At 50.4% G+C, this 10,741-nt stretch overlaps 1 protein-coding gene across 1 annotated transcript; it reads right to left on the reverse strand.

The window, feature by feature from the left end:
* Positions 1-227: 227 nt before the first annotated feature.
* On the reverse strand, positions 228-10,126 carry LOC308657425 (keratin, type II cytoskeletal 73; the record flags this gene model as incomplete). The annotated part of the gene is made up of 9 exons (XM_081309115.1): positions 228-484; positions 1,275-1,309; positions 2,238-2,458; positions 2,787-2,912; positions 5,425-5,589; positions 6,287-6,382; positions 6,994-7,054; positions 7,847-8,061; positions 9,680-10,126. The coding sequence occupies 9 exons, from the start codon at positions 10,124-10,126 to the stop codon at positions 228-230; spliced, it is 1,623 nt and encodes a 540-aa protein (XP_081165241.1).
* Positions 10,127-10,741: the final 615 nt, after the last annotated feature.

Raw genomic sequence — 10,741 nt, forward strand, 5'->3', positions numbered from 1 at the left:
TCTGTGGAGGCAGAAGGATGGGGAAGCAACTCTAGCCCAGAATCAGAATTCTGACTAAGAATACTAGGGCAGAGAGATCAAAGAGAAGGAGGAGATGTTGGTGACAAAGAAAAACAAGGAGAAGGTGACAACAAACAGGACAAAGGAACTTCCTGGAGAAGAGAGTCCAGAGAAAACCTGGGCTGGGCAGGGCAGATGCTGGGGAACAGGCTGGGCGGTCTGCCACTTTATCTCGTGGTTTTCTTGGTGGGTGAGCTCAGAACTGAGGTCTTCCCTGGGGCATCCTTGAAGTCGTTTCCACTGCCCAGCTTGGTCTTGACCTCCCCGCGGGGGCTGCAATTCCCACTGCCAGTGACACAGCCCCCAGGCAGCACACTATAGCCCCCACTGACAGAGCTGGTCCGGTAGCCATAGGTGCCAGGACCGCTGAGCCCAAACCCAGCCCCTGCACCTGCTGTCCCAGAATTGGAGCTGCTGATGACAGCTGTGAAGGAAGGAGAGAGAAGTGATCAGTTTGTGTCCTGGGCAGGGGTGGCCCTGAGTCCTTTCCAACCCCTAACCCCAACTAGTTTAAATGACTCCCTCTTAAGCAAACAGTTCATAGTCACTGTGAACTTTGGTTTAGTGACACATGCTCAATTCTTGAGCAGCCAGCCAAAGCATGAGGAGAAACAGCCCAGATCCCACAGGACCCTTGAATTGGGCACCTGCTCATTCCAGGAACAAACGACAGCAGCAAGTTTTGAAGAACAGAAGAAGCTCAAGCATCAGATAAGCTCTGTTCTTGCATTTCACTTTAAAATGCATTAAGTTTTTTCTTTCAAAGTAGTTCCTAATGGGTTGAAGGAGGGAGTTTTTGTTGGAGCTTCTTTTAGAAGGAGCCTGGGCTGAAACCTATAGGGACAGCATTAAAACTGGCTCACACAGCATGTCAGTGTGCAGGTCTCTGCCCTCAGAGGGGAGCTGGGACTCTGAGGCCATGGTTCCTTCATGCAGGAAAGGTGGGGTGGGGGCAGAAGTGGGAGTAGGATTGGGCATTTAATCCCAACATGGGCGAGATTTCAAGGAAAGGGGTCAGTGTGCAATGTCACAGTGTGGGGAAGAAGCAGCTCTGAATTGGGGAAGAGGAGGCAGCAGGTTTTTGCAAGGGAAGTGAGTGTGTGGCAATAGTGGCCACCAAACAGATCCCAAACTGTTCCACATGGGTCTCGACTCATTGCCTTTGTGTTTGTTGATCACCTAGACATACTCCCTTAGAGATATGAAATACTCACAGATGCTCACGGAATTGGTATATTCTCCAGACATCCTGCACAGAGAGAAAACACAACTGAGTCTCCTTCACGTGGAATTCAGGTTGCCCTCTCCACTGCCTCGAACCCTAGCGCGGAAGTCATCAGCCAGACCAGCTGGGCTTCCATGAGTTCCTGTACCTGCTGCCTCTAAGCATCTCCCTCCCTCCTCAATCTACCCTCCTCACTTCAGAAGATAGAGGAGGCCTGTGACCTTGGGGCTCCTATGCCACCAACACTCCCAGGGTCCCTCCTGCAAGGTTTCTCTTGAGCCCATTTCTGTATTGCTGGGAAGCTCCTCCCCCTATAAATATACAAGTGGAACTGTTAGGACCAGGAACTGCTCCTGGTGAAGTCACTGTGTGACTTGAAACCAATAACTTCTCCTCTCTATGTTGCAGGATTTTTCAAATGGCAGTGTTTCATGAACTCTCTTTCTAACTGTTGCTGTGACCATGTGCATCTTGCACTGTCATAGATTTAGTATTTTTAACTGTCTTTTATCAGAAATGCATTTCTCTTTTTTAGAAAAAGGTTTTTATCTCCATGATATATAGAAAACCAATATTACTTTACCAAATTGGAAGAATAATAATAGCAGTTAAAATTAAAATAATGAAAATAAAACAATTTAGTTGAGAGGGACTAGATTCTAATGTCTGCCAAGTGACTGTGCACCTGGGGTCCACTGTCTCTTTATTAACATGAGATCATGTGCAAGTTTGTGAGAGGCCTTAAAGACATAGGAGCACTAAGCTGACACCCTCCCCCAAGAACCAAAGGACATTGCTGTCCCATTATCGAAGTAGACACTGCTCCAGGCTATGTCCATGGGTGAGCCAAGAAGCATCTCCAGCCCTCCAGCAGCCTGACGCCCACACTCTGGGAAACTGAGTGGAAGGGGAGATGGCAAAAGATCTTCCAGCCCCCAAGGCTGCCCCTCACCTGCTCTCCTCGCCCTCCAGCAGCTTGCGGTAGGTGGCGATCTCAATATCTAGGGCCAGCTTCACGCTCAGGAGCTCCTGGTGATCGCGCATCATCCGGGCCAGCTCCTCCTTGGCCTGCTGCAAGGCACCCTCCAGCTCATCCAGCTTGGCCCGGGCATCCTTAAGGGCACAGTCACCCCTCTGCTCGGCATCAGCGATGGCCGTCTCCAAGTTGGAGCACTAAGGGGCAGGAAGTAGCATTTCCCCCTAAGTTCTGAGGCACCTGGGCCTCACTGCATCCCTCTTGTGCTCACAGTGTTGGATCCTCCTCTGCCCTGTCCTATTTCCTAGACCCAGATGATGGTGGAGCTCCTCAGCCTAGCACCAAGAGGCTTATTATTCTGAGAGCTGAGGCTTTATGAAAAGACCATTGGATGCTTCCAGACTTCCAATGGGAGCGAAGTGTTGCAGGGGGCAGGGTCTCCATGAGTAAGGGGTTCTGAGATGCAGAATGCAGACAGAAGTTCTTGCCTCCCTTGGGGGTGAGTCCGGAGCCCAGCCCCCTCACCTGCTTCTTCACACTCTCAATCTCTGAGCGCAGTCTCTGGATGACCCGGGTCAACTCTGAGATCTCATTCCTGGTGTGTTTGAGGTCATCCCCATGCCGGCCAGCCGCCAGCTGCAGCTCCTGGAACTGGAGAAAGAGGGGCCAAAGCAGGGACATGACTCCGGGCCTCACAGAGCTCTGCTTGGCACAGAGACTGTGTCTTTGCTTGGCAGAGGTGGGCAGGGACTCCCAGCCTCACCAGCCCATCCACAACCTCCCCTTCAACCATTGTTCATTGGACTTTTTTGTTTGCCTTAAATACAGCTAATCTCACTGGGTTCAATTTGGCCATAAGGACGATTGGAAATCCAATACTCTCCACACGGTAACTTTGTAACACCCAACTCCAATTATGATCCTTGTACCACTTCAAGGTCAAGGTCAAATTAAAACTCTTAGCTTGATTTCAAGGTGCTCATTTCTCAGTACCCCTGCCCATCACCTGACTTCCCAGCTGTATCATATAGCTCTACAGTTCCCCAAGGTATTTCACTCACTCTTATGTCTCTGAGTCTTTGCTTGAGACCCTCCCTCCACCTAGAAACCCCTTTCCTCTGTTCTTCCTTTTTCTCTAGCTGGCTCCAACTCACAGGGCAGTGCCACCTCCTCTAGGAGGCCTTTCCTCATCCCCTAGTTAGATACAATTCTGTTCCCATTGTCCCTGGCACATCAGTCCACAGGGAAGAGCATACCACATCATGATGGCACATTTCTGTGCCTTCCTTGTCATATTCAGAATGAATGGATGACAGGATCTTTAATTTCTGCATTACCAGTACTTAGCACAGTGCCTAGTCAATGCTCTAAGAAATTCTGGTGAGTGAATGAATGAATGAATGGAAGAGGGAGTCAATAAGCTGTCCATCTATACTTCCTACAGATGGACTTCCTCTCTTGATACCTTAGTTGGATCCTTGTCTGTGGAATCCTTGCTGGGCTGGGACAGAGGACTTAGCATGAAGGAACCATTTGTATGTGTGGTAGGAGGGACGTCATCTGTACCTCAATACATCTAGCCATGAATTTTGGGCCATGTACTGGTTCAGGATTATTCCTGCCTTTAAGGTTCATTGAGTAGTCAATAGGGAGTACCCCAGTTCTAGTCCAGAATTTGACTTAAGGGAACCACAAAATAGGTGTAACCTTCAGCACTCTAGGGACATAAACTGCCCTGTCTCTGTACCTGAGAGCTCAGCGCCAGCATAGCCTCAGATTCGAGATTCCTCCTGGGGTTGCTGAGTCATTCCAAAGGCAAGAGAATCTCTCTATGCTCCGTATTTGGTGCTAACCCTTGTCAGAGGCTTCTCCCCATTTTTCTATAAGTGGGCAGGAGGGATGCCCCATACACTCCCGAGGCAATCAGGTGAGCACCCTCCTGCCACTCAGCTCTCAGCCCAGCCAAGCCCCTGGGTAGAGTCAGTGCTTCTTCCTCAGCCATCTCCTGACTTCCTGCCTAAGCACCAAGGAAGTTGTAATCAGTTCCCTCAGCTCAGCTCCAGCCCCATCATGGACTAGCTAAATGCCCTTGGCAAGTTACTTGGACATCCTGAGCCCCAATTCTTCATCCTTGAAAAGGAAAATAACTAAAATACTCATAATTAGAATGCCACAGTGATATTCTTCTCAATAAATACTGAGCCCTAAATGGAGAAGTAGAGGTATGGATAACTTCAAGCAGCAAATGGTCCAATGATCATGTCTGTGTGTCTATGCAGACCTGCCTGCTCCTTCTGGAGAGGGGGTGGGACATAACAGCCTGGGATTGAGCACTGGCTCCTGACAGCTCGGCATGGATAGGCAACACGGCCATTCCCAGCCCTGGTTTGAGACGGTAATGTGAAAGGGTCTGGGGACCAGGCTCTCAAATCTGTGACAATATCAAGAAACCCTGACCTCTGGTGTCTCTGGGGCCCTGAGAACCTCCCTTCCCAACTACAGTCCAAACTTCTATCCAAGATTGGCAGGGAATCAGGGGAGGGAGAAAGAAGTTCTTCCAAGAGTGATTTCCCCAGAGAAAGAGTCTGATAAACAGCAAGGAATAATTAAAAAGTCGCCATCTTGATCTGAGAAACCAAATTATCTAGAGTCACTTCCCACCCACAACCAAACCATTAGAGGAGTTAAGATCTAAGAGACTCAAACTCACTCTTTATCCTTGGAGTTGGACTTGAATGAAAAGGTAGGAGTTACCTGATCCCAGATCATACTGAAGGATCCCCTAATTTATATAATGAATGCTGGAGCTGAGGCGTTACCTACTCATATTTCCCCTACACGAGACTCAGTTCAGAACTCGGCCTCCAGGGAGTCAGTCCTGGCCTCGTTCCCTGATCTGGGTTCTGGGAGCACCGCATTCATTTGCATTCAGCTGTGTGCATGTCCAATGGCTGCTGTCAGTCAAAGTGGATCCCAAGGACTGAGCTGTGTCTTCTCCTCCCTTAGGCTTCCTCCAGTATTGGGGGACAGTACTGTGCTCCCAGTAAGCACAGTACTCAGAATGAGAACAAATGCTTGGCTGAAGTTCAGAGGCTCCTGGAGAGTCATGGACAGACTAGATGGAGCCCTCCACCCACATGACTGGACAGGTGTGCAGCCTCACCTTGGTCTGGTACAGCGCCTCGGCCTCAGCCTTGCTCTTCAGAGCAATGTCCTCATACTGAGCGCGGACCTCTGTGATGATGCTGTCCAGGTCCAGGTTCCTGTTGTTGTCCATGGAGAGGATGACAGATGTGTCACTGATATGGGACTGCATCTGAGCAATCTCCTGCAGGGGAGACAAGAAAGCATTCAGTTGTTTTTTTTTTTTCATGATCAGAGGAAGGTGCCAAGGGGATGGCCCCATTCCAAAAGGGTGGCCCCAGACTATTCCAAACAGATGAACTTGCTTCTCCTAATGCCTGTAAGATTGGAGCTCACTAGCCCAATGTTTCAATAGCAAAAAAATCAAAATTTTACATCAAAACACTGCTAAATAGGTTTTAAGCAGACCAAGAAGAAAGCAGCCCTTATATCTGTCACTTGAGGCAGGACAGGAATGGGAGAGGTAGAGAGAAATAGCCTGGTCACTACACAAGGGTCACAGGAGCCTGTGGATGTTTGGTCAATAGACTAAAGCTTGAAGCCGGATGCTCATAAAAGAAGCAGAAAGGGTGTGGGGAATGCCAGCTCCATCCCTGGAGATTCCTGCCAAGACCCTAGGAAACACCAAAGAGAAGACAAGTGGGAATGAGAATATGCTTGAGTGAAGTTCAGTGTGAACCCCATAAGGTCCAATGGTTTCCTGAAAGATGTGAGTGGGACCTCTGGAGGACAGACAGGAGCTAATAGATCTTCCTGCCTTTGACCTATAAAGCTTCCAGCAGCGAGTACTGGAGGTCCCCTGGGCCTTAAAGTTACCAATAAGAAGAACATATGTCTGTCCTTCTAGAAGACAGAGCTGGAGGTGGGCAGGGCAGACTTACGCCTTCATAAAGGCACTTGAAGAACTTGATTTCTCCGTCCAGCGCATCCACCTTGGCCTGAAGCTCCACCTTGCTCATGTAAGCTGCATCCACATCCTAGGAAGAATCCAGAGACCCCCTGACATGGCCTTCCTGTGAGGCTACATAAGACTTACTCACTAAATGACACCCAAGCACCAATCCTGGGGCTAGCCACCCCAGGGAATGGAGTCAAGACCCAGGGGCAGAAACCTGACTTCCGGCCAGGACTCTTTGTGCAACCTCAGGCAAGTTCCTCAGGCCTCTGTAACTCCTCCTGCCTCTTTCTTTAAAGAGGGAAAGGGAGCCTGCTTCTCCACGTGGCAGTCACTAGGAAGTCTGTGAGCCAGGGACAGTAACAGCAATTTCTTCTGATTTCTTCTGATGTCTGGCAAGTGACTAGCAGGGTAAAAGGCTGATCTCAGCCCCTCCCAGAGCTTGTCCTGTGGCCTAGGCAGAGGGCATGAGCTAAACTGTCCAAGGCTGGACTCCTGTTCCTTTACAAAACACACTCAAAATGTTCTGTGCCAGACAACCATCAAGTGTCCAGGGCTCTCAAGCAACAAGCCTTCATCTCCTCTGTGGGCTCGTCAGCCCCAGGCCTTTCCTCAGGGAGCACAGGCCTCAGTCCATCCTCTGCTTTCACCCAGGTGCCCACCCCCAAGGAACCAGAGGCCAGGCATCCTCACCTTCTTAAGCACCACAAATTCATTCTCAGCAGTTGTACGCTTGTTTATTTCCTCTTCATACCTGCAGAAAGAGCACCAGTGAGAAGGGTGTGCCTGTGTGTGTGCATGCACGAGGGTGTGTGTGTGTCCTCACTGAGAAATGAGGAGATTCCCACCTTACATATCTTTCAACTGGTATTATTCTTTACCTTTGCAATGGTCCCAACTCTAGGAACACTTGGCCACAGTTGTGAGCTGGGTCCTGGGCCAGTGACTAGATGTTTTGAGTCTGAATTTCTTCTGATGCCTGGGGAGTGAGGAGGTTCTTCCTCCTCCAACTCAGCATCCAAATCATAGGAACATTCTGCTGCCCCTTTCAGCCATGCTTTCTGTGAAACCCCTGCTACCTGACTCCTTTACCCACAACTCCACTCCATCCTGAGGCACAAGTGCCAAGGAAGCCAAAACTGTCCCCTAGAGCAAGAAGAAGGAGCATGGCTTCAATGTCCAGGACCTAAGGGAAATGAGAGGAGAAGCCCAACAAAAACTCCACCTCCTGCCCTGTTAGGGGGCTTCTTGGAACTCAGGGCACACTTGGTGTGCTTAAGAGCCAAGAGGCTGAGCTATCCACACACAGGGCTCTCAGGTGGACAGCAGGAAAGAGCATGCCAAAGAGGGATGCCTGCCAGGACAGCCCTCACTCGCCTGAGAGCCTGACTGTCCACTCTCCAGCCCGTGTGATTGCCCATGGAAAGCTCTTGTCTTGCCTGGGCAGACAAGCTCAGTGATCTGTGCCAGACTCATAGGTCCCAGTGCCTGCTGGGAAAGCCCAACCCCAGGAGGCAGCCAGCCCAGGCGCAGTGTCCCTGCTCACCTCTTCTTGTAGTCCTCCACCACGTCCCGCATGTTCCGCAGCTCCGAGTCCAGTCTCACCCTGTCCCCGGACAGGGTCTCCAGCTGCTTCCGCAGGCTGCTGATGTGGCCCTCATAAATGGGCTCCAGGTTCTTCCTACAGTTGTTCAGGTCCAGCTGCTGCAGCAGCTCCCACTTGGTCTCCAGCACCTGGTTCTGCTGCTCCAGGAACCGCACCTGGAACCCAAATCAACAGCCACCTTGAACCTAGTTCAAATCAATGTGGAGAGAACTGTGAAGGAATGGTGCTATCTTATGCTATGTTAACTTAAAAGGTGAGCCCCTTAAAAATGCTGCTCAAGGGCTGGGGTTTGGGCTCAGTGATAAAGCATTCGCCTAGCACTGTGAGGCACTGGGTTTGATCCTCACATATAAATAAATGAAATAAAGATATTGTGTTCACTTACAACTAAAAAATATTTTTTAAAATGCCACTTAAATCCCTCCCCACCTAGAACTCTTAGTCTGATGGAGGCCCTTCCTCTGAACACAGTTCCTAATATAAGGAGGACCCCAACATTTTCTTTCCCCTCTCAATCTGTTGAGATCTAGACCCACTGGCTCCTTGCACCTACCTAAACTTGCCTGGGCTGCCTCTGTAGCCTGGTGAGTCCTTGGACACATAAGCTGGCCAGGGCTTACTGTTCCATTCTTGGGCTCTTCTGCTTGGGACATGTGGGGGACCAGCCAGTGCTCTGCCTATTTTCTGACCTTGTTCATGGCCCCTCCCAGTCTCCCATTGAGCTGGAGGTCAATGCTCCACTGCTCTTGGATCTTGAGCCTCCTCCATCTCTTTAACACTTGGATCTCTAATCTCAATCTGAGCATTTCCCCGGGAAGGGAGTGGGGGAGACACGCATTCTCCAAACACAGTCCAAAAATATCATGTCATTTCCTTATTTAACACCCTCAAGTGGTTCCACATCACCCACAGGGTCAATGCTCTGCACAATGTGCCCAGCCCTTCCACACCTCCTCCACATGCATCCAACACTCTCACAAACCCAAGGACTCCATCCTTAGTCCTGCCATGCTGCATGGGCTCCCTCTCCCTGGACTGCCTTTGCCACCTCCATTGGGATCACTCCTATTCATATGTCCCCTGCTACCTATGCTCAGGAAATTTCTACTTCTCAAGACCCTACCACCACTTTTTTTCCTTAGTGGTTCTCAAATTTTTGCATATATCAGCATCACTTAGAGGATCAGTCAAAATGCAGATTGCTGGGTGCCACCCCAAAGTTTCTGATTCAGAGGTCTGGGTAGAGCCTGGGAATATGTGTTTCTATCAAGTGTCCAGGTGATGCTCATGCTGCTGGTTCAAGGACCATGTTTAAGAACCACTGCCCTGGTGCCTGTGATCACATCCGTCTCGTCTCCTAGGTTAGGTGTATTGCAGACAGAGTCTTTCATTTGATCCAAGCCTGATCTGGTCTGGGTCCCCTGGGAGGAAGAACTAGGACCCCTGGCTTTCTAGACATCTCCAGCTGCCCCTGGCCTCTCCTCTGCCTGATTTCTAAAGATCAAAGGCTGTCACTCTCCCACTTATCAGCCTGAAGACCACTTTCTCTGCCTCCTGGACACTTTCCCAGACCAAGATTTCTAGCTCTTCTCTCCATGCTGACCCCTGTCCCTCAGATTCAATATCCAGTTCCTCTCTGATCTGTCCTGTGCTGTCTGCCTCTTGGGACTGTGTCCCCTACTTTCTCTGCTCTAGAAATGGAGCCCCCTCAAGGACAGTAAAGGCAGAGGAAAGAGGAAAGTTCCATGCTTACATTTCACTAGAAAGACCCACCTTGTCGATGAAGGAGGCAAACTTGTTGTTCAGAGCCTTGATCTGCTCCCGCTCCTGGGTGCGCACCTTCTGGATCTCGGGGTCCACTTCCACATTGAGGGGGGCCAAGAGGTTCTTGTTGATAGTGACCTGGTGGATGCCCCCAGGCACGTATGTGGCTGGATACGAGGGCCCCAGAGCCACACTGCCAAACATGCTGCTAGCAAAGCCTGTGGCCCGGCCCCGACAAAATCCATAGCCTCCTGTCCGCCCACTGCCACTGGACACGTTGAAGGACACGCTCCGGCCACCCCCCAGGCTGTAGAGGCTCCGACTACTGAAGCCCCCACCAAGCCCTTTGCCCGCTGCTCTGTAGGAGGATGAGCTGACCCCAGAGAGCACTGCCGAGCAGCCACTGAAACCCCCCTTGGAGGCAGCTCCCGACTTGCAGGTGAATTGGTGGCTCATGTTAGGGAGACCAGAGAGCTCAAAGAAGAAGCTAAGTCTTAGGTGTGGGACAGTTCACCAGCTTGTGATCTTGTCTCCCTCTTTATAGGGCTCAGAAGACAGTCACTTCCCTAATTTGTGGGTTTAGTTTGCCTAGGAGCAAGAAATCATTTTCTTCCAGCAAAAATCAGAGACACTGGGTAAATAACTTGAAAACCCCCGAAGTTCTGGACTGGCAAGCCTTGCTCATATAATTGAGTCTTACCTAATTAACATGTGGTAATTATCCTGGCCATATTATCCCTAGAAAGATCTTGGCTGGGGAGTTTGTCACAGTCTCAATTGTCCTTCTTCTGGGGAGTGGGGGAGGCTGAGATTGTAGGGGTGCCAGGAGAGACCTTTAATTGACAGCGTCATCTGTGAGAGATCTCCTGAACATGCCGGCATCAGATAGGCTGCTTCGGGGACCCTGGCTGGGCTGCTTTTATGTGGTTAGGAAAAGAGTCCAGAAGCCTGGTTTCCCAGGGCTCCTCCAGACAGTTCTCATGGCTGCCCAGGGCCACGGAAGAGAACCCCCCCAGGAATTCAGGCCCAGTGCGATGGCTGCTGGCCCCCTTCTATGCCCGCCAGCAGGTT

This window comes from Spermophilus citellus, assembly GCF_964194105.1.
Source record: "Spermophilus citellus genome assembly, chromosome: 10".
Lineage (NCBI taxonomy): Eukaryota > Metazoa > Chordata > Mammalia > Rodentia > Sciuridae > Spermophilus > Spermophilus citellus.